This window comes from Vanacampus margaritifer, chromosome 7 (assembly GCF_051991255.1).
Source record: "Vanacampus margaritifer isolate UIUO_Vmar chromosome 7, RoL_Vmar_1.0, whole genome shotgun sequence".
NCBI classification, from domain to species: domain Eukaryota; kingdom Metazoa; phylum Chordata; class Actinopteri; order Syngnathiformes; family Syngnathidae; genus Vanacampus; species Vanacampus margaritifer.
In genome coordinates this window covers 10,164,251-10,191,612 of record NC_135438.1, presented here as the reverse complement: position 1 = coordinate 10,191,612, position 27,362 = coordinate 10,164,251, and the positions used below count along the sequence as shown (strand labels likewise).

The 27,362-nt window shown below is 39.7% G+C and overlaps 3 protein-coding genes across 3 annotated transcripts; all 3 read left to right on the top strand.

The window, feature by feature from the left end:
• The first annotated feature begins 562 nt into the window (after positions 1 to 562).
• On the top strand, positions 563 to 16,150 carry ldlrb (low density lipoprotein receptor b). Its single transcript, XM_077570091.1, has 18 exons — positions 563 to 749; positions 5,109 to 5,228; positions 5,616 to 5,738; positions 6,313 to 6,687; positions 7,765 to 7,887; positions 8,353 to 8,475; positions 9,141 to 9,263; positions 9,369 to 9,497; positions 9,579 to 9,750; positions 10,784 to 11,011; positions 11,086 to 11,204; positions 11,289 to 11,428; positions 11,922 to 12,063; positions 12,132 to 12,284; positions 12,361 to 12,492; positions 13,484 to 13,558; positions 13,647 to 13,804; positions 14,414 to 16,150. Exons 1-18 carry the CDS (start codon positions 695 to 697, stop codon positions 14,450 to 14,452), a joined length of 2,529 nt encoding a protein of 842 aa, XP_077426217.1. The 5' UTR covers positions 563 to 694; the 3' UTR covers positions 14,453 to 16,150.
• Positions 16,151 to 17,282: 1,132 nt separating this feature from the next.
• Positions 17,283 to 23,438, top strand: ap1m2 (adaptor related protein complex 1 subunit mu 2). The gene is made up of 13 exons (XM_077570092.1): positions 17,283 to 17,776; positions 19,225 to 19,381; positions 19,535 to 19,602; positions 19,699 to 19,829; positions 19,921 to 20,068; positions 20,946 to 21,072; positions 21,146 to 21,288; positions 21,371 to 21,442; positions 21,546 to 21,704; positions 22,047 to 22,172; positions 22,366 to 22,441; positions 22,735 to 22,850; positions 23,364 to 23,438. The coding sequence occupies exons 1-12, from the start codon at positions 17,735 to 17,737 to the stop codon at positions 22,758 to 22,760; spliced, it is 1,275 nt and encodes a 424-aa protein (XP_077426218.1). The 5' UTR covers positions 17,283 to 17,734; the 3' UTR covers positions 22,761 to 22,850; positions 23,364 to 23,438.
• cdkn2d (cyclin-dependent kinase inhibitor 2D (p19, inhibits CDK4)) lies at positions 22,783 to 26,958 on the top strand. The gene is made up of 4 exons (XM_077570093.1): positions 22,783 to 22,850; positions 23,364 to 23,438; positions 23,713 to 23,872; positions 26,099 to 26,958. The coding sequence occupies exons 3-4, from the start codon at positions 23,738 to 23,740 to the stop codon at positions 26,450 to 26,452; spliced, it is 489 nt and encodes a 162-aa protein (XP_077426219.1). The 5' UTR covers positions 22,783 to 22,850; positions 23,364 to 23,438; positions 23,713 to 23,737; the 3' UTR covers positions 26,453 to 26,958.
• The last annotated feature ends 404 nt before the right edge of the window (positions 26,959 to 27,362 follow it).

The window sequence follows — 27,362 nt, the reverse complement described above, 5'->3', positions numbered from 1 at the left end:
GTTCCTACTCCACATTTAAACAATATTTCTAATACAGTATCATCCTAAAGTTCTCAATGCATTATGTACCGGGAAAGTTTGCTTTTACACAATCTCTCCCTCATTGAGTGTTTTACGAACTGGCCACCTGCACAATATGAGAATAACAATGCCTAAAATTATGACTCTAATGAATCTGCCTAAATATCGGAAACATCCCATCCCAATATACAGTAGTTAGTTCTAAACCATTTCAAAAATATTCATCCCTAGCACCTGTCATTCTGTGGCTCGTAAACTGGTCAGCTAGAGGAGAGAGGCAGGATACATCCCAGACTGGTCGCCAGCCAGTCAGGTGTACATAGACAAGCAACTTTATTATTATTATTTTTTTTTCAAGTAGTGGTCCTAATCTTTTGATCAACTGGTGAACATTTATTTATTTGCAATAAATTGGGTAATTTACTAATTTCAAAGCACACGCAGTAACTTATTGCCTCCGCCCCCTTGTGTCTAATTTCAAAGATCACGCCACTGCCGTAGCTCCGCTGTAGCCCCGCCCCCTGGTTGGAAGATTTATTAAATTACGCCAAGGCACCCTCGCTCGCTTTTCCTTATTCCACGCCGCGTCCAGGCTGAACACGAGAGCTCCCACACAGCAGTTGAACCTCGCCCATCCTCCCGTGGTGATTTATCGTCTCGTCTTGTGTCGGATATGTGGCGACTGTGCACGTGCCTCCTGCTGCTTATTAATTGCTCTACTCTAACAGGTGAGAGACACTGACACACAACGTTATTAGTTACTATGTAGTTCGTTTACGTTGCGTACATGAATAAAATAGTTTATTTAAATGTTTTTTTTGTTTGTTTGTTTTGTCTGTTTTGTAGAAAGCTTAAGGCGACTCGGGCTTTAAAGCTTTGATAAAAGAAAAAGATAATGATTTCGCCCGGCACTGCCGGCAGTTTGTGGCTTCCGGTGGGCGGGGCAAAGTGCCTTGGTGCGTCATGATTGAAACATGAAAATGCTACAAAAGGCTGCATTTCTCTGTCAAGAATGTGTGAGACTAAGAGAGAATGCACGAGAGCGTGTTGAATGTGAGCATGTGTATTAGCCTTATGACGCAGGATTGGCCCTTTAAAAAAATAAATAGATAAATTGTTTTCATTTTTTTCCAATCTAAGAACATGAACACAAACACTGCTAGAATTTTGAGGTTTTCTCAAAAACTCATTATAATCATGTGTTGATAAAAATCTAAATCTCATCAGAAAGAGGCATGAGAACACTTTTCTCCCAGTTTATGGTAAAGCCAGAGAGTTGACCAAATTTCCTAATTACCTCGAGAAGAGGTAAAATAGATTGTCTGATATCAGTGTCAAAATAACATCAACAGCATACAAACCGATGGGCAAAAAAGGCAATTAGGTCTAGGAAAATAAGGCAAAATTTAGAAGATTGACGCGGAGCCTCGTGAAAACACCTCCAATTCTTTGCTGCGCACGAGCGCGCCCCAGGATTGGCCCTTTTTTATCAAAGTTTTAAGTGGAATGTCACATGGTAATTTTTTCTAAATACAGCTAAACACCAAGCTGAGAGTGTTTTCCCCTTCAGATATGCAGAATTTGATGAATGGCCATAGAAACAAAAAAAAAAGGTGCTACCGGGTTCGTAAACACGTGTAACAAAGTAGAACCATAAGCTTTACTGGTAAAGTGACACTATTGGTGTGTTATATGATATGAAGAAAGTTCTTGTTGTTGTTGCTAATGTCCACAAGGGAGAGACATTAAAGCAAGGGGACTCTACTAAAAGGATGACATTAAAAGAGATGGAGAGCATACTGCTGCTTGCACTGTAAACGATCACTTTTGTGTGAAGGGTAAAGACATGAGTCATGACTCGCCTTTATCGCCTCATCTCATTATTTCCCACATCTCCTGTGGAATATGAATAAGCAGCAAATCCACCGATTTGTATCCATCTCAGGGTCGCCCATTTTGCCACTTGCTGTCGACTGAAAATGACATCACGGTTGCTCAGGTTGCGGTCACGACTCACCTGTTTTCAGAACTCTGATTGGCCGTTACCTGAACCTTGAGCAACTGTGATGTCATTTTCATTTGACAACAAGTGGCAAAATGACGCCCCTGAGATGGATAGAAACGAGTGGATTTGCTGCTTAACTGATATTCCACAAACACAATATTCATCAGAATGCTGTGTTTACACTAGTAGGGGCGCATACGACATGTTAAGATTTTTGGGTTAACTTCGCCTTTAAGAATAGTGTTAAAATTTTCATTCATCACTATCTAATTTTCACTTGGCTAACACATTGTTTTGTTTTGTTGTCTCAATTGTAAATAGACAGTTTTTCTGTTTCAGACTTCTGTGACTTAAGTTTTTCTACTTCCTACTTCTTTTCAGGCCAGGTTTTAATTGAGTATTATTTGCTAAATTATATTCTGGTTATGTTGTTTATGTTGACTGCTGCCTGAAATAAATGACCGAATGAATGAATGAAATGAACCATGATGCAGGAAAGTAAAGCCAACTATTTGAATAATCCATTCACCCCATATACTGTATATTTTATATTCCTTTTCTACTGTGTGCTTTCTATTCAATTATCTGAGTCTTGCATCTGAGTCACATCCCCATGTTGTAGTTTTACCAATGTAGTGATCTTGCTCCGTACTTCCACCATGTTGGATGTTTGGAGGGGTGATGTCACTCCAGGAAGTCTGCCTGAAGTTGGGAAATGCACACGGAGGGGGTGTGACGCACATTATGAATGGGAAACTCATTCGGATAAAGCAAGGATGGTTAGTTGTAATTTATTTCAGAGGCTTCACAAGGTGATATTTTAATTAACTAGTGTTGGTGTGTCTATTTTCACCCAGCTTTGTATAGCTTCTACGTGTATCTTTATTTTAATTTTCTCCCAGATTGTTGCATTATGATTCACATGATCTGACATGAATTCATCTTAGTTTCTGCTATCAGATGGCTATTATGCTTTTTAAAGTGACTCTGCATCTTTGAGTTGCTGGCCAATTGACCTTAATGGCAGCGATCGTGGTTGCCAGATTACAAGTGCAGGATGTGAATAGCCTCCATAAAGAGGGCAGCCGTATATGTGTTCTTTTTTTTTGCCAGCAGCACGTAGCTTACTGTCAAAGTGAAAACGCAGTTACTAGGGTATTCAAGGCAATTCTAGCTAGCGTACATCATCCAGCTAACCAGACGTTGGGTGTCATTTTTCTGGCTCTTGGCCCACTTCAGGAGGCTGCAGGGGGAGATTAGTGAAGGGAAACAAAAATATTGGCCTGGTATGATTTTGTTTCATTTCTGTGAAACTGAAGACCTCAGTTTCAGTTTGAGAGTTAGCAGTGGATGACGGGTTGGGTTTTGGAGCTATTGCAAATGTTGTGGTCTGTTTGTCCGTGTATGTTAACAGAACAGCTGCACTCACTTTGGAAACTATTCCTGTAAATGCTAAAAAGCTTCCCGTTTGGAGTTTGTGTCACATGTGGGTGGGATTAAGGTTTCGGTCAAAACAGAGGGAGGTGGGGTTGTTGCGGGGGGGGGTTTTCTGGATCAGATTGTCTCTCTAAACTGGTGGCAGAACTGCTCCATCTCAAGATATCACTAACTATTAGCCAGCCAGCATTTGCCGTTTGGTTACCTTGGTGACGGTGTTGTGGGACCAATCAGCAGCCAGTGGTGTGATAGTGTAACTCCGTCTGTGCTATTGTCTTAAAGGGCCAGTCTGTTTCATAAGTGTAGCATCTAGAGATCACACCATTGGAGGAATCCCGATGAATGTCACGCGTGAGCCGCACTTGGATGAGTTTGGTGTTTTCTTAGCTTTGATCCTCATGCTCATTTAGGTGTGACTATTTAAGTGTAGGACCTCAAGGGTCAAATTTTATAATAATGCAAGGTATTTTCTGAGGTTGTACAAACATTAAGTGGAGCTGTGCTGTTGTTTTAATGTGACTTACAACAACAGTGAAACGTAGAACACAATTGATCTCATGTATAAACCAATCCAACCAAAAAACATTAACCCCTGCTAATATTTAAGCAACAAAGTACTCTTTAAGCCTTCTGCAACAAAAAAATATTTTAATCAATTAATAGGCTATGTTGATTTTTGTCAAATTGATTTCTATCCTTATTTAAAAAATACAATTTTAATAAATTTATTATTAATTAGGATTCATGAACTAGTTTGGTCTGTAACGTACATGTCAAAACATGTAAAAAATAAAATAAATAATGCTCAATTTGAGGATGGTCGGAAGTCTGATATATCAGAGTTGGTTTTTCCCAGTTCACACTTGAAATCATTAGATGCGAAAGTAAACAACCAAAATGGCAAATAGTGATTGTTTTTTATTTTGGTCCTCAAAACCCATTTTGACCTCCAGCGCACTCACCTTCTGGCAATTTTGCACCATTGATTTTTTTTGTCTTATTTCATAAGCATTCAATACAGTTCAGTAGTCCACCGTATAATTTCATGCAGGGAGGTAGCGGCATACATTCATGTACGTTGTGTTACGTGAAGTTATGTCGAATATTTATGAATGAAGAAAGCGATCTAGTTTTATATTCGAGTAAATTGTGTTTTGCCATTCACGGTCTGTGTGTTTCCAACGGGGTCGCCATTGTAGAGTGACGTCACACTTCCTGGTTTGAACTCGGAAAAGTCCGTCTTCTGACCATCCTTGAATGCAGAAATAGAAGATGCAAATATTTTAGTTAGATTCAACACAAAGATAATTGCTTAGAGAAGGACTACAGAAATTTGAGAATATTTACTTGAGAAGCTGAAATTCTGAAGATTTGTTTAATTTTTAAATTCAACCAGGTTATCTATATTAGTTGTCGCACTTCTGCTTAGAAGCAATTGATCAATCGAGGTGCAGCACAAACCTTTCCATAGTTAAGGCAACAGTAAAAGTATTTTCACACGTTTCTTATCTTGAAGTTCAGTGACTTTTGATTGCAACTGTTTGCCAACCTGTTTGCAAAGTTAAACAACATGCCAAGGTTATCAGTATTTTTTTTTCTCTTTTGACACTCACGTAACGTGTTCTTATTTTTCATCCATGTGCAGCATTTGAATGCAGTTCCAATCAGATCAAGTGCGGCAACGGCCGTTGTGTCACCCGTAGTTGGCTTTGTGACGGCACAGATGACTGCGGCGATGGAACCGACGAACTGCCTGAAACCTGCGGTATGTTTTTTTTAGTTTTTTAACCTTTTATCTGTGTAACTTTTTGTTGACACTTAAACATTTTTCTTTTTAGGGGAACTTTTTTAAATGTCATGTGCTCAATCTTAATTACAATAATTTACAGTACACATATTGAAATAATTATCGTGTTGTTTCAATCTACCTGGAAATCGACTTGATAATTGTGAATTCTGGGCCTCTTTAGTTGAACACAAAGCGGTTTTTATTCTGTTTATGAATGACAACAGGTATATATGATTTTTTTTTTGTCTTTTTTGTCTTTTTTTTTTTTTTTACTAGCCTTGTAGTTTCAAAGCTTTCTATGGGGTCAATTTGCAATGTAAAGTCTTCAGTATTCCAACTCATACTTCCTGTTTGTGTCCTCAGCGACCAAAATGTGTCTGGACACACAAATGAACTGCGGTGCCCCCAATTATTGGTGTGTGCCACAGAGCTGGCACTGCGATGGCGAAGTGGATTGTGATACCGGCGCTGACGAGGAAAACTGCAGTAAGTTTGTAATTACATACTGTCGATGAACACATACATACATACATACATACATACATACAGTCGGAAAGTAAACTGTTATTCGTGTCTCTTCAGTGACAGATTTAGAAGTGACTTATGTTTCTAAAACCGAGTCGGCATTCTGCCACAATTGCAGTTAAAGTGACACCTAACTTGGTGCAAATTTGGTTGAGTATCAGTTTATGTTGTTTTGTTGTTACTCATTCACTGCCAGCCCAGTTCAAATGGATTTGTGACGTCTATAGCCGTCAATGGCAGTGAACGAATTAAGAGCTGCATTTAGCCAAAAATTATCCTTCCAATTTTTTAATGCTGGAAAAAAAAACGCAGATTGTACTGACAGATGTTTTGAATTTACTGTACATGTTTTGTTCATTATATTTTTATATATCTCATATATATAATTTTCTCGAAAAAGGTAAGGTAAGGTAATACTTCTGTGGCAGTCTCAACACATTTGATTAGATTGTTCCTAGTGCATAGTAACTATAAAAAGGTCCATATGAGCATAGTGTTTGCATTCACCCTCTTCTTCCCCCCTCCTCATCCACAGTGGAAAAGCAGTGCACAGCCCAACAGTTTCGCTGCACTTCCGGCCAGTGCATCTCCATCATCTTTGTGTGCGACCACGTCAAAAACTGCCCGGACAGCTCCGACGAGACTTCCTGCCTGGAAGCGAAACACACCTGCGACCCGACATACTTCCAGTGCAACAACACGTTGTGCGTGCCCAATAGTTGGCGCTGCGACGGACAAAATGACTGCCAAGACGGCTCGGACGAGTGGCAGTGTGCGGACAAGCAGACCAACAAGATTACAGCTTGTTCTGATCGTGAGTTCCAGTGTGCCGATGGAGAGTGCATTCACAAAAACTGGCACTGTGACGGAAGCGTGGAATGCTACGACCACTCGGATGAAATCAACTGCAGTGAGTTAATGACGTATTTTTGGTCTTTTTTGTTTTTTATAAAGTCCTCAGAAGGCCTTACACTATTTTTTTTTAAAGGTTTTTAATGTTATTGTTTATGAGTGTTTTGTGTTGTTTTTGCGCTACTTTTAATGCATTTTAGTTTTTGTGCTGCTGCCGAGTTGAAAACTATTATCTGATGATGTTTTAAGACCGCCGTCACCCGACGCTCATGCAGTGTGCGGGATTCTGCCACAAAATTTTATGCCAAAAATTTAAATTGCCGCTGCGTGATGTGCCGATGTCGAAAATTATAGCCAATCCAAATGCATGGAAATTTTCATATGGGTAAAAAAAATTCCTCTCTGTGTTCCAATAACAATACTTAACCTTGTATATTAATGATGATCTTGAGTTATGATAACCTCGCCAGCCAGATTGATAATTATGATTCACTTGAGGGAGTTCTTCACATTATCAAACTGGTACTTCACTAGGCAGACCCGTGCGAGAAAGGCGGGGCTTACTGTACAATACTTCGAGCTGATTGGACGATGCGGCATCTTTGCACTTTTTGTTTTGACCAATCAAGGCAACGGATGAAAATCTCGTCTTCCGTCTCGTCTTGGGGAGGGGGGAGCACGAACATCTTTACCAGATAAAAATGCACGAAACTCCTTTAGCTGTTTAAATTCAACAAGGAAACGGTGAGTAATTCTGCAAGAACATAATTAGTTGCAGCATCCATTCGTCTCTCAGGTTTGTTTGTCCCCCCCACCCCGCCATCGGCGCTTATTGTTTTGTCCTGCCTAAACAATGCCTGATTGGTCCGATCGAAAAAAGATCGGCTGCAAACGTATCAATGGGAGCGGTACAAGATGTATTCTCCGGAGTTTGTGAACTCGCAAATACCGCGAGAATTCACTTTGCTAGCAAGGTTAGAGTTGCGGTGATTTTTAATAATTTTGGTTTAGCATTATATAACTTATCAAATGCTCTCATGATGGCGCACAGGCCAGGATTTTCCCAATCTTTGTTTTTTGAACTGAATTCAACTTTAGCTTTTTAATCATTTATATATGTTTGTTTTTTTTCCAGCTGCTCCTACTTGTCGCCCAGATGAGTTCCAGTGTAGTAACGGCCTTTGTATCCACGGCAGCCTTCAATGTAACAAAGTGAACGATTGCGCGGACTCCAGTGATGAGATCGGCTGCCATATAGGTGAGTGACTATTATTTGAACCTGATTGTTTTGTTGAGCAACCCCTTTGGTAAATATGGTGTTTTAAATATTCACATTTTGAATTGAATTTCTGATATGATGTTTTCTGTGATTTTAATTTGAGATGCACCTGCATATTCCTTAAATTCCTGGAATTTGAAACTGTTACAACTGGAGAATGTCCAGAAATGATGCATTGTGGTCGTTGTAGTGTAAATTGTTCTTTTTGTTTTTGACGAGTGAAATTAACCCTTTCGGACCCATATATGATTGCAGTGGACATGCCATATTTGTCTAAACTAATAAAACCCATTATATGGATGATGTCAACACTTCTGGTTCATGATTGGATACTAGCTAACTAATCTCAATCGCAAATTGTTTGTCCTTTTTCTACATGTACAATCAACATTTGTAATTTATAGTAAATGACTGCTGCTTTTATGCTCATGCGCTTCTCCCTAGAAAATGTGTGCGATGGCCCCACTCAGTTCAAGTGTAGCAGTGGGGAGTGCATCAGCACGGCCAAGGTGTGCGACAAGCAGAGAGACTGCCGAGATGGTTCGGATGAACCAGTCGAACTGTGTGGTACGCGTTCCCCTTGCTGCTCTCTTTGCAACTTTTGTTAACAATTTACGCTCATAAAAGCCATTTGCTCCCAGAAACATATAAATATGTTTTATTTTAAATATTGCCATGGTCCCAAAAAACGTATTTATACGTTTTTTTGTTGTTGTTTTTTTTTGATGCAGTCTTTGACCTGAAGAGGTCGCTCAAAGCAATGGTAGTTATTACAAAAAACAGCCAGCAGGTGGCAGGAGAGTATAAGAGATAACCAGGGCCATGTTGCAACAAGATATTTTCCCCAGTGTTTTCAACAGATTTGTGAATAAAGATGAAACTTGGCTATATTCTAATGCTAATTGCTGCAAAACGGAAACGGGTACAAATATACTTTTTTTGTCCTGATGAAAGAAGAGGAAGAATCTAACCTGAGCAACATTGATGTCGTCTTCAGTCGGCAGCAATTGGCAAAATGGCCGCCCCCTGACATGGATAAAAATGGCAGAATTTTGCTTCATAACTCACATTCCAAAAATTTAATATTAATCAGAATGTCATGTTTAGGCTAGTGAGGTCGCATACAACATTTTGTCAAGAAATGTTTAAGGTTGACTTCCACTTTAAAGAACTCTTACATAAGTAGTCAGTAATTGTTGTGCTCATTATCGTGCTTGTTTGGGTCTCCTCAGACCACAATGAATGCTTGGTCGAAAATGGCGGCTGCTCCCATCTCTGCGTTGATGAAAACCTCGGCTACAGCTGCTCCTGCCCTTCTGGATACATACTGAAGGCCGACAAAAGAATCTGTGAAGGTGAGCGATGTATAAAAGATGGCAGCTCAAGTATGTAGAAGTGGAAAGCATCATTTTTTTCAATGAAAGCTGACCACCGCCTTTTGATCTCGTCACCACCTGCAGACTTGGACGAATGTGCGAACCCAGACATTTGCAGTCAGGTTTGCATCAACGTGCCCGGCAGCTACAAGTGTGATTGTGAAGTCGGCTATGAGATTGACCATGTCAAGAACTCGTGCAAAGCTATTTCAGGTAATGTTGGAAGTGTGGAAACAAGAGTATGGACCAAGATGGAGATCACATGGTCATCTTTGGCCTCACTGTCTCCTCCAGGCATCATACCTACACTTTACTTCACCGATAGACACGATGTGAGAAAAGTGACGATGGATCGCCGTGAGTACACGCTTGTGATGAGCGGGCTGAAGAATGCGGTGGCTCTGGACATGGACATGCCAAACAAGATCATCTTCTGGTCTGACCTTTTCGACAAGAAAATCTACAGGTTAAAAAAAAAACACATGGGGAAATCTGCCTTTGGTCAAAATTGCCTTTCAATGCTGATCTCCACAAAAATTGTATTTCAATGAAGTTTTACTGTTTTCTCTCTGTCAATGTCACTCAAAAGACGGTTTCATTACAGTGAGCTGATTTTTTTCATTGAGTTTTTTAATAGATCCACAGTATTTTAAATGATAAAAATGCTGGCAGGATACATATTTTTTCTCATTTTTAATGAGTTTAGTCCATAGGCAAGTGTGTACCGGGTACAGTAAATGTTAACTTAATTGTGACACCAAACTCTACCTAAAAATCAGTCCTCATTAGTTTCTTGGTTTTCTCAATTTCACTTTTTTATTTTTTTGTGCCTTTTTCTCAAATTTACTTCAGGCTTCAGATTAGCTAAAATTGATGTGCTAGGGTCACTTCATGTTTACATTTCAGTGGGACAAAATGCCATTTTTATCAGCTTTTTATATTGCTTATTTAATGTGACACTAGGCCTGAGTGATTTAGAAAACTAATCTAATTGCATCCCCCCCCTTCTATATTGTGATTGCAATTTAATGTGTAATAATTATTTTCAGGGTCCTGTTCCCATGTATTTTTAACAAACAATAAAATAAGTTCTATTCAAATAAATAAATGAAAAAATAGCAACTTTATTATTACACAATGTTTTATAGGTTAGGCTTGCAATAAAATAAAGGCAAATTAATCTGCAACACAGTTTATCTACAGAGTTGTTAATTTAGAAAACACTTTGACTTTTGCAGTGTTTTAATCGTTAACCACGGCAACTTCACAAAATTCTACGAAACAAATGTGGCGTAAACATTACAATAATGCAAACAAATCTGTGACTTTATCATTTCGTCTTCACATGGACTACATTTCTTAAGAAATTAACTTAATCTAGACACAATATAAGAAAAATAAATAAATAAATACAGTAAATGTAAAAATTTGCATTCTACTTCACTACAATGTCAATTTGAATTGGATAAATGTTCCATCCATACTCTTCACTCCCACAGCGCCAAGCTCGACACGGCTGCCAACTCCTCCCAGCACACTGTGGTGATCGGCGACGGGATCGAGTCCCCGGAAGGCCTTGCCGTTGACTGGATCCACGGCAACATCTACTGGACCGACAGTTCTTTGCGGAGCATCTCTGTGGCGACAACAGACGGCCACAAGAGGAAGACGCTGATCGCTGACAACCTTCAGAAGCCGAGAGCCATCGCGGTGGATCCCCTCAACAAGTGAGTCAACTTTTAAAGAGATTCGCGCACGATTGATGCTGGACACGATTTAAACCGTCATGTGTCTTTGTCAGCTTCATGTACTGGACTGACTGGGGCGAGCAGGCCAAGATCGAAAAGAGCGGCTTGAACGGAGCCAACCGCGTTGCCGTGGTAACCGACAACATTGCGTGGCCTAATGGAATCACCCTCGGTAAGATGGCATCCATCACTCGTTAGTGTAACGCATGCGAGATAAGCAAGCGGCTATAATAACCAAGGCGATATTTCTTGGCAGACCTCGTCAACCAGCGCCTCTACTGGGTGGACTCCAAGATTCACACGCTGTCCAGCGTGGACGTGAACGGAGGGACCAGACATACTCTCATTCTCAGTGAAAAAAATCTCGCACATCCCCTCTCTCTGGCGGTGTTTGAGGTTAGTGATGTCATTAGATTTTTTTTGTGTGTGTAATTTGATTCAAAAGAACATGCATATGATTTATAATTTGACTTTGATTGTCAGTAGTTTACAGAATAAAACAAAAATGTTCCTTTCATTCTACTCGAGCAAAATCAGAGAAACTACCGCTTATCATTTTTGCAGAAGTCTTTTATTTATTTATTTTTCACAGAGCTGAATGTACATGTTGTAGGAAGTGGCTGAACTATATTTTCTTGCCAGTTTGTTAGAAGTACACCTCTGTGGTGTTTTCAGATTTGGGTGTGTGTCCAATTAACCTATTTCAGAGTTTAATTATCTCAAAGGAAATAGTAAAATAATTTGGCTCGCATGTTAATGTTGCCAAGCTCATTTGTTGCCTGTGAAATGCTGAGTGTGCACTTTTTTTCCAATTTAGTTGGTCATGTCTATGCATTTCCTGATTTCTTAATCGGGTGATATCCGTGGTTGCGTTTTTGCTACTGAACAGGATAAAGTGTTTTGGACGGACACGGGCAACGATGCTGTTTTCAGTGCCGACCGTAAATCGGGAGCGGACATCACGATACTGGCCGACGACCTGTACCAGCCAGAGGATCTCGTGCTCTACCATAACCTCAAGCAGCCAAACGGTACGACACAATTAAGAAATGAACAAAAATGTTTTGTCAGATAGTTTAAACGTTTCTTCTGCTTGTAGGTTCCAACTGGTGCACAGAGAAGAACAGCATAAATGGAGGCTGTGAGTTCCTGTGCCTTCCTGCTCCTGTCATCAACCAACAATCGCCGAAATACACCTGCGCCTGCCCTGATCACATGACCATGGCGCCCGACATGAGGACATGTGTGGCAGGTAGGAGTCTCCCTGCACCGCCATGGTGGACCGTGAAACCGATAGGCACTAACTCTAATTTGTATTTGTGCATCAGGCTCGGCGGCGCCTCCTGACAAAAGCAACAAGGGTGGCCCAGACGAGCAGGCGGTTCCAACAAGACACTCAGCCACAACTTCCGAAACAACCATGACTGACTCAACCAGACAATCTCAGAAACCAGTTCCGGGTACGTCACAGCTACACTGGCGGCAGCGTCACTCATAATGGATGACTTAAATCACTGCTGTCCAAATTAAGACCCAGGGGCCATTTGATTTTGATTTTCAACATGCACTCAAAATTACATATGGCATTTCTTTCTTTTTTTTGTTTAGTGTGAAAAGAGTGTCAAAAGTTGAGGAGTTGCAACGCTAATGATATGCAAAGACGCAAAGAAACTGATAATTGATTCACTAATTAAAATGTTTTTCTTTATTTTGATGCATAAAGCTAATCAGCAAAAATGGTTTCCTCCACTTTCAGGCCCTTGTCGGGGTGCAATTGATGATCCAAATTATTATTATATATATATTTTTTAAGTAAACTGAGTGACAGCTTTCACTTTTAGTTCTCATTTTTTAGATCAACATATAATACAGGGGCGGATCTTTTGTAGTGAGTCACAGGGATGCTGACCCCCGATTTTTATTTTTAAGGATTTGTAGAGTTTACGGTGGTGTCTTGAGATGCAAGTGACCCGACTTATGAGTTATTCAGGTTACGGAGCGGTCATTCAGACACATTTTAAGCTTTGACTTGAGAAACGTGCACTGTGTGGTGGCAGCTGGTAGAAGATTCAACTCGCTTCACAACAAGTGACAGTTCGGACAGCGCTTTCATCAAATCAGAGGCTTTGAGCTGTTTATTTATTAAGTTTATTGTTACGTACTGTTTTAAATGAAGTTGAGCAAAAAAAAATCAGTCCAGTAGTCCAAACACAAAATTGATCAGTTTTAAGCCATCCCAAGGAGCGGCCATTTTGCCACTTGCTGTCGACTGAAAATTTTGAAATGCTTGTGCTCAAGCAACCACCAATCACAGCTCACCTGCTTTTTGAAGCTGAGCTGCGAGCCTTGCTTGATGTTGTAAATAAAGCTTTTATGTTGCATAGGGATGAGCGAACGGTTAATACCGCAAGTTGGCGCCACAAACTGAAAACAATGTCTCTACTTTTTCAGCCAACAGAAACGCTGATGCGCCCGCAGAGGCGCAGTCGTCCCGCACTGCCGCTCTCTACATCGCAATTCCAATTGGTAATTTGAACACCCATTACGTCAGCTTCTTTTTCTTCTTTTCCTCACATTGAAAACTCACCTTTAACGTTTTGCTCCTTCACCAAAGTGATCATGATCATGTTGGTGTTTGGAGCCGTGTTCCTGTGGAGACACTGGCGACTGAGGAACACCAACACCATGCACTTTATCAACCCCGTTTACCAGAAGACCATCGAGGACGAGGGGCAAACCTGCAGGAACTCTGAAGGCTACGTCCATCTTCAGGTAATGGAAAGAGAATCTGTGAATAAATGTAGAAATTACAGCAGAAAAAAACAAAAAAAGGGGTAAGGTTTGAAGAATCAAGTAATAATCATCCCTAAAGTGAAATGAATGAGTTAAATGTCACTGAAATTATGTAAATGTGAAATGTTGAATCTGCCATTGGGAATGAATGGGGAGCAGTAGGGTACAAAATCAGGAATTGAAGGTCAGACGTAAATTTTACGAAAGGCAAAAATGTATCTAATTAGGGCAGGAATATTTGAAATATGTTAAATTTGGAATGACAAGAATCGGATGAATTATGCGAAATGGAGTAAGTGATGAAGAATCAATTAGTTAAATCGGCTAAGGTTTCAAGAATCCTGACTGGTTAGCACGTCCGCCTCCCAATGCAGAGGACGTGAGATCGAGTCCGGGCTTCGGCCTTCCTGGGTGGAGTTTAAATGTTCTCCCCGCGCTTGCGTGAGTTTTCTCCGGGTACGCCCGTTTCAAAGACATGCATGACAGGTTAATTGAACACTCCATTGTCCATGGGTGTGAATGCTTGTTCGTCTCTGCATTTCATTGCCTTAATGACACCCTTTTTTTCCTGTTTTTTTTTTTTTGCAGAGGCCAATGCTGACTACAGAGGACATAGACATGGCATGACCTCAACATGCCAAAGAAAATTCAGTTTGATTTTGTTGGTTTTCTAGCACAAAAAGTAAGCCATTTTTGTTTTTCCCGCATCACATTATCATTGCTCCGACTTTGTGACTTGAGCGAAATCCAAAGAAGCACCAGACATGACATGACATGGCTGGATGAGACGAATGAAGGTAGGGGGAGGGACGGGTTGAAGGGACGTGCCTGCCTGCCTGCAAAAATGCCATCAAGTCAAACCTCAACATGAAGTTCACAAGACAAAGCTCTTTCTTGCACAGATTTTCCTTTTGTGCCAGTCTGAAATTCTGAATGTAACCAAAGCCTTTTGCAACTTTTTCATTATTTATTTATTCTGGAGTGCTGCCTTGTTTGACTTGTAACTTGTGTAAACTGCCCAATGATTGCTGGCATAGTGATTCAAAAGCCAGTTGAAAACACAAGTGGTGCCTTCCAGACACTTGTTGGTAGTTAGCCTCCATTAACTACATCTTTGCTTCTCAAACCAATAACTACTGAATGGTAGCTTCTTCTTGTGATTCCAACCATGACAACCTTATGAATGTTAAACGTGGTCTCTGTCCTCTCTGCAGAGAGTGTTGCACACATTTTGTTTACGTTCTCTTTACGTGAAGAGTAAAAGCATAGTTGGTTTACACTCTAAACGCTTAAGCTGCTGAATTTCCTGTTAACCAAAATTGAAGAAGTTGTTTCAACTGAAGAGCTAATTGACTGGAGGTAATAATGAAATTAGTGTACATAGTGTGTAAGTATTTTGTAAGACAAAACTATTGCCTTTTTTTGTGCACTGAATCAGGAAATACTATAAAATTGTTCAGGTTATTTATTACCAAAGTGGATATGGGCTTTTTGCACAAATCCACTACTTCCTGAACTCAGTGCCACGCCTTCATTTCTGGCCATTGTCGTCATGGTTACGGAGGTCAGGCACACCTGGATTAATCAGTTTGTCCAGTCATGAAAGACAGGAAATGGAGGAGTGGTACTGAGTTCAGGAAGTAGTGGATTTGTGCAAAGAGCCCATTAGAAGGTTTTTGATTGTGTGGTGTTGCTGTAAATGCCCAAACTGATTCACACCCTGGACATATTTTGAGATTTTATTTGTGCAATTGGCTGTGATGAAGTGGGAGGAAATATTGTCGTTTCCATTGTTTTTTTATACATTGTTAAAATTTTGAAGTCTTGCAATATTTTGCATCGCAATTGACTTTACAGCTAAATTATGTTGTATTAAAAGTATGAATTATTTTGGATGAAGAATGTCATGTTGTGCCCAAAAAAAAGAAGTTTATTTATTTTTAATCCAGCTTCCTAAAGTTAGTCTTTTCACCGTGCAAAGTTAAATTTTCCGGTAAAAGCTGCACATTAAACGAATTGAAACTCAAAATGTGTCTGACCGGAATAGTACTTTGGGCTTCTCTATATAATCTTGGCTTCTGTATAGTCAAAACTGTGCAGCTGTTATTTAATTTGTTCATAACTGTCTTTTCAAGAGAATGTGCTGCGTCACCGTGCAATTCAAATGTGTTCTTTTTTTTGAGTGATGACAATCACTATTTTAGATTGACACGTGTGCTAGTGTAAAGCGGAATGTGACAACTTGTCCATAGCATACATTGCTTGTTGTTTGCGAGTGTTCTTTGCCAGGTTGTCCTTTTTGAAATAAAGTGTCACTGAAATACATCTGTTTTTTCCACCCCCTTAGATGTAAATATTAGCAATGTGATTTGGCCATTTGAATATGTTGGTTTCAAAATCGTACCACATGTGTAAAACGGCATGTTCACATGTGGATGATTTATTTTTGCTTATGGTTGTCACCGCAATGATTCTCGTCAGGTGTAATGGAGTGAGTGAGTGAGTGTGTATGTGTGATTATGGTGGAGGTCAAGTGTCAAAAATATCACAGTGAGGCGTTATGCCAGTTTGATTGCTGCACGCGCGTACGTTATGTTGCCGGTCCAGTTCAGGCATCCACATTCCACAACCGATTACATTCCACAACCGATTGTTAACGCCAATAGATTCATTCATTGACACGATTTGTTTGTTTTCAATGAATCTACTTTATTTGAATCTCACTCAAGTTGCACCATTTTACGTGCATTGTCAAGTCGTTGCATCACACAACATGCACATTTTTTTTTGTTTTTTTACACATCCTAATGAGGCTGCGGCGCAATTCCCATGAGACAATGAGCAGTTTCACCGCATGCTTTACCTGCTCCACCCGCCCTCATCCTCACTCACCTCATGCCGCGGATGCCTCGCCATTGGTCGGCTGGCTGCAGGAGTGGGAGGAGCCGCATCTCACGCCACTTTATCATCGTTGCGACCGGGGAGTGTCCACAAAGATGAATCTGTTAAGGGTTGTGATTTAGATGAGGGGAAAATTGTCTCCCATCAGGTTCCGAACAAAGACGCCAACTCACAATAGATGTCTGCTTGGCAACCAATCAAGTTCAATCACATGCACCAGGGAGAAAATGTTTATTAGAACCAGATGTATAGTCAAAAGGTGCATAAAATATCAGGAGCAGTTGCCGAATGTTATTTTCGCGTTGTTTCCCAAGAGGACTTCAAATGTAATGATTCTCAAAATGTGGCTCCTTGTGTGATTATGAAGTGTACAGTTCAGTTGTATTTAACTTTAACAATACACGTTTAATCTTCAAGAACTTTTTTTTTAATTTAAAATATTTGCACTGTTTTATACAATACTTTAATCATTACTCAAGTGACATTTTTGCCACATAGTTAATATCCATGCTGTATAATGTTACAGTGATTTACAATAATAATAAATATACTTTTTTTTTTATATATAAAATGTCTAAATGTGAAGCAAGGGTGCAGAAGGTGTCTCTAGTATCGGTTTCACAATGATGCACCACACTAAAATCCACCCAGCTGCTTTCAACAATGAGTTCTTTGAATCAACTGACTTCCCTTCTGCGACTTCCCTTCTGCCATGCGCTAATTCTATTTGTCCTTGGACAACATCTCTCATTTGTGTGCACGCAGCGTCCTCGCGTGGCCAACTTGAGCGGTGCACCCTCGTCTGACGCCCAGGTGAGCCTGGTCAATGTTTCACCTGGATACGGTGACGTCGTGACGCCTTCATGGAAAGCGCCGCGGTGCGGAGTATACGACTGACGTTGATGAATTGCTTCGATGTGGAAGTTTTTAGCGTTATTAGATATATTTTATGCGAGTTGTTGACTCTGGTTTGAAACTTTAAACTGTTTTTGTGCGTGTTCGTGAACTATGTCTCTTTCGGCTGTGTTTGTGTTGGATCTCAAGGGGAAGGTAAGATTGATATATGACGTTGTTTTTTGTGTGATTCAACTCTTTTAAACCACCGATTTTTACCAACATGACCAAACAAATGTACGTTTTAGACGGTAAATGCCGCTTTAACTGTCAAACATTAATGGTCCTGTTAAAAATTAATGAAGCGCTCATGATACAGTACTCATTTAGCCTTATTTCTGTACTTCCGGGTTGAGTGGTAGGCGTCTGTGAAGAACGCCTGCAGCAAAGTTAAGGCCTGTTGTCAAACATTAATTGGCAATCAAATTTGATCAAATACAACTTGACGGACATGTTAGCGCCCAACGCTGTCTAAAGGGCTGATTCTCTATTGTGTGATTGTAAGTAAAGCGATGCTGTGCTTTAGGTTTCTGAATTTAGCAAGTTATAAGGGTACTCAAATACAAAAAAAAAAAAAAGTCTACAAAATGTTGGTTCATTGAGTCAAACGACCATTTGAGGTTGGGCAGGCCACATACAAGAATTGTGTAATATTCAAAACAAAATGTACTTTTCATTCAAAACAATGAAAAATACAAGCTAAAATAATATGGCATTTCCATTTTGACATAAATTCAAATAAATAGTTGAATAAAAGAAAACATGACCCCTGATTCCAAAAACAAATGTGTCAGAAGTTTAGAGTTTAGAATGCAGTTTTTAAATAATAATAATAATAATAATAATACATGTACTAAAAAAGAACACACAAAGAACCACAAGAAATAGGGGTGTTAGAAAAAATCGATTCAGCAATATGTTGCGATATTACAGCGTGCAATTCTCGAATCGATTTGATATGCGGCTGAATCGATTTTTTAACTTTTTTTTTTTATGGGAATATTCAACAAAATGTCTTACTTAGGGTTAGGATTCACACATTAAGCATGGAAGAATGTTATATTGATGGAACATTAAGCCTTAATATTTGATTTCAGTGCTGTTCAAACATGAAACAGACTGGAAGCCGTTTGCTAAATGCAGTGGCTCAGTTATTAGCCTGAATTTTCAGATACATACATTTTCACACAAATCTTACAGTGTACATGTACAAGTTTACTGATTAGTATTTTCTAAATTTGAGTAAGAAAATCGCAATTATAATTTTTTTGATTCGTATTGGGATTAATCGATATCGAATCTAATCGTGACCTATGAATCGTAATACGAATCGAATCGCCAGGTACTAGGCAATTCACACCCCTAACAAGAAAGAAGGGAGGGGAAATATTTCTGCCCTGCACTGTATTTATTGAATAACCCCCACCACCACTCCCTTTTCAATGGCTGTTCATTTCCGTGGATTTTCACTATTTGCAGGCACTGGGCAAGGCTCACTGTATATGAACTGAAGCAATATAGGCTACTGTACTTTTCTCTCTATTTCCCAAATTGTACACATTTTTCAGGCACACTAAACCATCTGATATTCTCCTGCTTTCCAGGTGTTGATATGTCGCAACTATAAAGGCGACGTGGACATGGCGGAAATTGACCACTTCATGCCTCTGCTCATGCAACACGACGAGGAAGGGCTGATGTGTCCCGTGATGTCACATGGCAACGTTCACTTCATGTGGATCAAACACAGCAACCTCTACCGTATCCTTCACCTGCTTTTAGAGATGGGATGTGTTTATAAAAAATAACAGCGGCAACATTAGCTACACCTGCTTTGCTGTGGACCTTATACAGTATTATGGTAGGCAGTCGTTTAGCGCTATATAAAAACTCCTTGACTTGATGTTCCGGCAGTGGTGGCCACCACAAACAAGAACTCAAACGCCTCACTTGTATACTCCTTCCTTTATAAAGTTGTCGAGGTGAGTGTGTTTACTTGTTTCGTTTGTTATTTTCCCAGTCACGTTGGAAGTTAACCAGAAAAGTCACTCATCACAGTTAATTTGTACGTATCGCAGGTGTTTACAGAGTATTTCAAGGAGCTGGAGGAGGAGAGCATTCAGGACAACTTTGTGGTGGTCTACGAGCTTCTGGACGAGCTGATGGACTTCGGGTTTCCACAGACTACCGACAGCAAGATCCTTCAGGAGTGAGGCTGAGACAGACATACGGATAATCGATCAACTATTGATCATGTCTCCAGAAAAAAAAAATAATATTGATCATGTCTTTTTGTGTAGGTACATTACACAGGAGGGCGCCAAACTTGAGGTGGCAAAGTCGAAGGTGCCGACCACGGTCACCAACGCCGTTTCCTGGAGGTCCGAGGGCATCAAATACAAAAAGAACGAAGTCTTTATCGATGTCATTGAGTCTATCAATGTGTTGGTAAGTTTCTACTTCAACAAGACAAATTCGACAACATAAAATTAAGATTGAGTGCTTCTTTGATACCAAGTACTACTTTCCTACTAGCAAGGGCTCTGGTGCAGACTTGTGGAAGGGTTAGGGTAATACACAAAGTGGGGGGGGAAAAAATAAAATATGTATTTTATGTTACTGTTAACATACTGTTCTAGATACAAATCAACATTAGTAAAAAAAAAAAAAAATTAAGTGACACGATCAAAAGCCAAATTTAATTTGTGAGACAACTGCCAAATGTCATCTTGGGATTGATATAGTGCTATCACAACATGAGCTGGTCCGCCAGTGAATAAGAAGTTGTTACTTTTTAGCTCAAATTACTACAAATAGCCTAGTACACACACACACACACACGCACACGCACACGCACACGCACACGCACACGCACACACACACACACACACACACACACACACACACACACACACACACACACACACACACACACACACATAGACGCAGAACATATGCTGTAACTGACAATGAATAATGCAGTTAGGCCGTCTTTCTGTTATATTAATAATAAAAAAGCCGTACCTCAGTCAATCGCCAGCTGCTTTAATGGCTCACCTCAAATATAAATAAATGCCTGCCAAGTGGGAACAGGTGGTGCCCCAAGGGAAGATAATCAGATTTATTGAGATATTTGACACTATGTACACACTAGATGTTATTTCAGGAGTTCAATTAAAAAAAATAGTACTCGCGTAATAATTTACCATTACTGCACACAGTTTTGTGTGTGTGTGTGTGTGAAATATTCAGAAATGAAGTGATTGTATTATTATTTTTTTTAACTACAAGATGTATATTTTCTCTTTCAACTTTGTTTCCACAGGTGAACGCAAACGGCAGCGTAATGAGCAGCGACATCGTGGGCAGCATCAAACTTAAGACCATGCTGTCGGGGATGCCCGAACTGCGACTGGGCCTCAACGACAGAGTGCTGTTCGCGCTCACCGGACGTACGCACCTTTGCCAACGCCGACCCGAATCAACCGCGGTGAATTATTTTGACAAGTTTTGTCATGTGTTCAGGTGACAAGGGCAAGACGGTGGTGATGGAAGACGTGAAGTTCCACCAGTGTGTACGTCTGTCACGCTTCGAGAACGACCGCACCATCTCCTTCGTTCCTCCGGATGGGGAGTCGGAACTTATGTCCTATCGCATCAATACCCACGTTAGTTCATTTCACAACAATGCGCTGCGGTCCATTTTTTTTCAATTTTCGAAACTGTAATTGAAATTGTCATCTGTTGTAGGTGAAACCGCTGATATGGATTGAATCAGTTATAGAGAAGTTTTCTCACAGCAGAGTGGAAATCATGGTGAAGGTACGGCGGCCTGGACACTTTCAACGGCAAACCCGACTGAAAAGCTCTCATTTGTCATGTGTTTTCTCCTGCTTTATTACTTACTATTTTTGTTCTACTTCAGGCAAAGGGCCAGTTTAAAAAACAATCCGTTGCAAACAACGTGGAAGTGAGGGTTCCTGTCCCCAGTGATGCCGACTCGCCCAAGTTCAAAACCAGTACGGGCCATGCTAAATATGTACCAGAGAAGAACCTGGTGGTGTGGACCATCAAATCTTTCCCAGTAAGACAAATCTTTGATTTGAATTTTTGTGTATGTCGTGTTTTAGTCGAGAATCATTTTTTCTTCATGTAATTATTGCTAGCATCAGGCAGAATCCATGCATCCCACAAATCATGTTTGTTGACCCATTAACATTGCATCGGTCAATAATTTGTAAAAAATAAATAAAATAATAATAATAATAAACAGACCCATGTGCAGACTGGTATAAATTTGTGGAAAAAATATTAACTTGACCAAATCTGGACATAATAGGTTTCTGCCCTACAATAACAATATGTGTTTTATTGTAGTTGACGATCTTTTATTTGGCTCTAACAAAAGCTCTGTCCAACCATGTAGGGAGGCAAGGAATTTCTAATGAGGGCCCACTTTGGTCTACCCAGTGTAGAGAATGATGAGCTTGAAGGCAAACCTCCCATTACTGTCAAATTTGAAATCCCTTACTTCACAGTCTCTGGAATACAGGTATGCATGCATGTTTCTTTCCAATTGTTTTTTTAATGTTATTTAAATGCTATAGAATTGCCTCAGTAAAGCATGTTGGCCTTTGGAGGTGCATGTCATGTAGAATTAAATATGGACAGCGGAATGAAATGTTATGAAAATGTTACAATTATAGACCTCCAAACAGTGTGTTTGACTCCTATGTTTTTAACAGGTGCGATACATGAAGATCATAGAAAAAAGTGGTTACCAAGCATTGCCGTGGGTCCGTTACATTACGCAAAGTGGAGGTAATTCACTATTCATTATTACCGTTTGTCTATCCACTTGTGCAATGTATATACAAAGTATATGTTCACTGGCCAGTTTATTAGGTACACATATAATATACTATACTGCATATCATTTAAAAAAAAGAGGATTTAATTGGAGTATTTTATCTACAGTATTTGAAAAGCATATACATTTTTTTGTATTTTTTTTTAAATAATTTACTGTAATCCTTAACATAGTTCTTTAACATTAAGATGATCAACTAGTACCAGTATAATGAACATGTTTGCTGTTTGTTTGTCTTTTTTAGATTACCAGCTGCGGACCAATATCTAAAGCCTGCGGATGTTAGACTATTGGACTGAGAAGACTGCCTTTTCAATTTCACCTGAGCTATTTAATGTCTCTGATCTTGATTGTTGAAATGTAAGGAAGTTGATTTTTATGATCCTGATTAATGTTGAAAGCTTCTAAAAACAAATAAAGTATTTGTTTATTCAAATTAGACCAGTTTGCAACATATTTTCTATATTTCAGTATTGCATTGTGATTTTTATTTTTAAATATTATTATTAAATTTTTTTTTTACTTGTAGAATTCCGCGACGAATGAAAAAGTTTCAGACGTTGTTGTGTGGAAAGGGAGATAATGAATGAAGTTCCTCCACAAACATTAACGTATATGAATCGCCCGCTTTCTTCAGCACGCGTTCTGATTGGCCGACTTCTACTGTTGCCACGGTGATAGTGTAGTAACGAAGTCTTGGCCGCGCCTCTTTACCATATATGACAAGACCCCACCCTCTTAGCGAGCCGTGATTGGTCGACGCGTGCTACTCTGCAGTGTTTGTAAATTGTACACTCGCGACGCAGCTGTGTGGCACTCAGCGGGCAAATGTATTATCCTAATATTAATAAACATTTACTGTTCGTATTTCAGTTAAATAATAGCCACCCTTGAGGACATCAGGCGAGGAGCTCGGTGACGTCGCCAACTCTCAACGAATCCACCAAGGTAGTAGGTTTTTAAAACCCCTTGTCGCCGGTCTCTTTTATGTTAGCCGTTAGCTTGCGAGCTAACCGCAGTCAAAGATTCCTTTGACGTGAGGTCGCTTTCGGTTACTCGATACGGACGGAGCCGACCGAATGTTACCCTCGAACGAACCGCAAATTGAATACGGTGAAAATGAAGTTAACCGAGTTCATCCTCCGTCGCCTTGGGGTTGGCTTTTTGTTTGTTTGTCTAAGACGTCTCTCCTCCTTCCCTTTCCTTGCTTTGCTGTGAGCAGACGTGAAGACGAGGCGGAGTCGGACATGGTGCAGACGCACGGCGCCCGAGGATTGACGGCAGCTGCTGCCCGGGGGAACCTCGGCGAGGTGCGGAGGATTCTGGAGGAATGCAGGCTGCATCCCGATACTGTCAACGAGTTCGGCAGGACTGCGCTACAGGTGAAGGACACAGCGTGTTGGTAGGGATGGTAGATTGGTGGGATTTTTTTTCTTCATAATTATGGAGCAGTTTGTTGGGAATCAGTTCATCATTCTGTGACGCTGTAACAAATGCTGTTCGAGTAATTTTTTATTCATCTTTAGCTGTCAAACTTTCATAAATTAACCACTTGTTACAAATGCTTCTCGAGCAAACGGCCATACTCATTTGAGACATTGCATCGGATTAAGTTCTACAGTTTGTACCTAAATGGATTAGCAACATTTATGATGCAAAGTTGACGCATGTCGCAAGATTCATTTTGTGACTGACGCAATAACTCCACAATCTGGGCCGTTTAGTGCCTTCAACACATGTATTACGTGTACGTGGAGTACACTCAAACAGAAGAAGATTATACAGGGTTTTTCCTGTGCACAAAATTCAGAGGCGGCCACCTCCAGCCTGAGTGACTGATGATGAATGAATGCTTTAACATGATAATAGTTATAATTCTTATTGGAACTATTATTCTTATTATTGAAACATGGAATTATTATATGTTGCCTGGGATACCAATTTGATTAGTCACTGATACCAAAAAAGTAAATAAAATTCCCCACCCATAAATGACAGATGATTTTAAAGAAAGACCGTTCTACCACAATATATTATATTTCCTTAAAATTGCATTAAGTTAATGGCAACTTTGTAGTCATATAATTTCTTGTCCCTGATCGTAAAAACGGCTGCAGGAGGGCGGTCGATAATGGTATCGGTCACCGCCCTGAGTACAATACCTTAAAATAAGACTGGTATTGGCACCGACGTATCGGTATCGGTAGTCACTCATCATAGTCAGGATGATACCACCTCTGCCTCATCTTGAGCCAGGAAAAAACCCTGGTACAAAGTCAAACGCAAAGACTGCAGCTGGAATTCGAATCCAGAACCTCAGAACTGTAAGGCAGACCTGATAACCACTACTCCAACTTGCCGCAGTAGTGACACAGTATTTTCAAAATACCAAATTAAAAATAACAAAATTCTCCATTACTTTATTAAGCTGTCATTCAAGTGTAAATAAATATAACCACTGTCAATTTTAACCCGGCTCACTTTTAAAGACAAGGGTGTCATTTGGAGCCACACACTTATTTTTATTTTATTTATTTATTTATTTTTAAACTATGAATTATTTATGCTTTGAATGGGTGCCACATTTACATAATATCCAATGTATTTTATTTTGTTTGTCTTATTAGTAAGACTTCTGGAGTAAGGATTCATTCAACTTTTTTTTCCCCCCCAAGAACCCCCACATAATCCTAAAGCTGAAACCAATTCAACGTATAATGTGTACCCCTAAATGCCATCACTATTAAAAAAGTTGTTTATTGTGTGTATATATATATATATATATATATATATATATATATATATATATATATATATATATATATATATATATATATATATATATATATATATATATATATATATATATATATATGTATATATATATATATATATATATATGTGTATATGTATATATGTATATATTTAAAAAATAAAAATAAAAATAAAAAAAAATTAGAAACAAAAACATTTTTTTTTTTTTTTTTTTTAAAAAGGAGAGCAATGATGATGTCAAATCGAATGAACAATACTGAGCTCTCCTTAGAAAAAAAAATTGTTTATTAAAAAAAAAAATAATAAAAAATGCTACAACTCCTCAAAATTTGTGAGGAATGAAGTTGCAAATTTAAGGACAGTAGTATCTTTACAAGAACCAAGATGTTACTTGTCAATATAAAAAGTCATAATCAGTACTGGAATAAAGTCATGACATTTAAATCAACGTTTAACAGGAGACAAAAGTCACATTTTATTCTGGAAGAGATACCTTTATTCTCTGATGAAATAGGCCTGTATTTAAAACAAACAAAGATTAAAAATAACATTGATTCCTGGAAATGCCTTCTGTTCTAAAAAAAACAAAAACTTTTATTCATGCAGGGATGTCAGATTGATATGATGTGACTTTACATGACACAAGTCCCATTATGAGGTGTGTCAGATAAGTTCCGGGACCAATGTCACAAAAGCTACACATCAAACCCAAACTACGAGTTTCCCCGTCAACGTGGACCGAAAGGATCAGTGACACGTCTAAAAAAAAAAAAAAAAAAGATCGAGAAGAGGCGAGAACCCCAAGAAGGGCTCACCTGAGTGTTATTGCGCAGGTGATGATGATGGGCAACTCCAAAGTCGCCCGCCTGCTCCTGGAAAACGGAGCCGACCCCAACGTGCAGGACGCGGGCGGGACCGCTCCGGTCCACGACGCCGCCCGCACGGGCTTCGTGGACACGCTGCAGGTCCTGGTGGAGCACGGCGCCTCGGTGAACGTGGCGGACCACGCCGGCGCCCTGCCCATCCACTTGGCCATCCGCGAGGGCCACCGCTACGCCGTGGAGTTCCTGGCGCCGCTTTCCGACCTGGGCCGCGCCAATGCCCGCGGCCAGACCGCCGTGGACGTGGCCCGGGCGTCCCGCCGGCCCGACATGATCCGCCTGCTCTTCGCTCACATCCGTTCGTAGTCTCGGCCGCGCCGTGGGGGTCTTTTCAAACCTGGTGACTTGAATTGGTTGGCATGTATGTAAAAGTTATTTTTTCTCTTAGCTTGACGTTCATACGTGACGCACTTAAGTGGTCATGGCAGCTACTTTTCAGTTGGTTGTTTTGCACAGTGCAATGTAGGCACCTTATTTACTAAAACCTATTTATCTGTTTGCTCTTTGAATCGGGAGTGCACATAGTTTGATTCCCTCCCACTGTTTTGTGTTCATGTGTAACAATTGTAACAGTTGATTTGTTTGTCTTGTTGATTTTTAATGGTCTGAAACTTGAACTGGTGCAAAACGAACTTAACCTTGCATGAAACTAGATGAACTTAGACTTTAAATTATTTATTGTTGCTGATATAGCAGTGATTATTTGTATTGTTTTAAATGTTATTTATACCAAGAATGCTTTTAATACACAAATGAAATAATTCAGTTTGCCGTTTGAATATGAAAGCACAAAATAAACTTTTAAAGTCAAACTGTTGTGTGGGCTGCATATACTGTTTCACTTATAGGGGTGCACTCACTTTTGTTGCCAGCTGTGTATATAATAATTAATTGCTGTATGTTGAGTTATTTTAGGGAACAGTACATTTACAAATTTACACTCTTAAACCATACTCTGACTACATTGTAGAAAAAAAGATAATTGGCCCCACTTTCGACAGTTTCTCTTAAGGGTGTAGTCACTTTTGTTGTCAGTTTTTTTTTTTTTTTTTTAGGGGACCGAACCTTTACAGTGATATAAGTTGTAGATTGATTCAATGTAGAAAAGTTTCAGTTCTTCGGTTTTGTCCTAAAAAAAAAAAAGATACAAAATCTAAAGGGTTTACAGTTGGCCTGCTTGTATTTGTGATATAATATATAGACAAACAACCCTTTT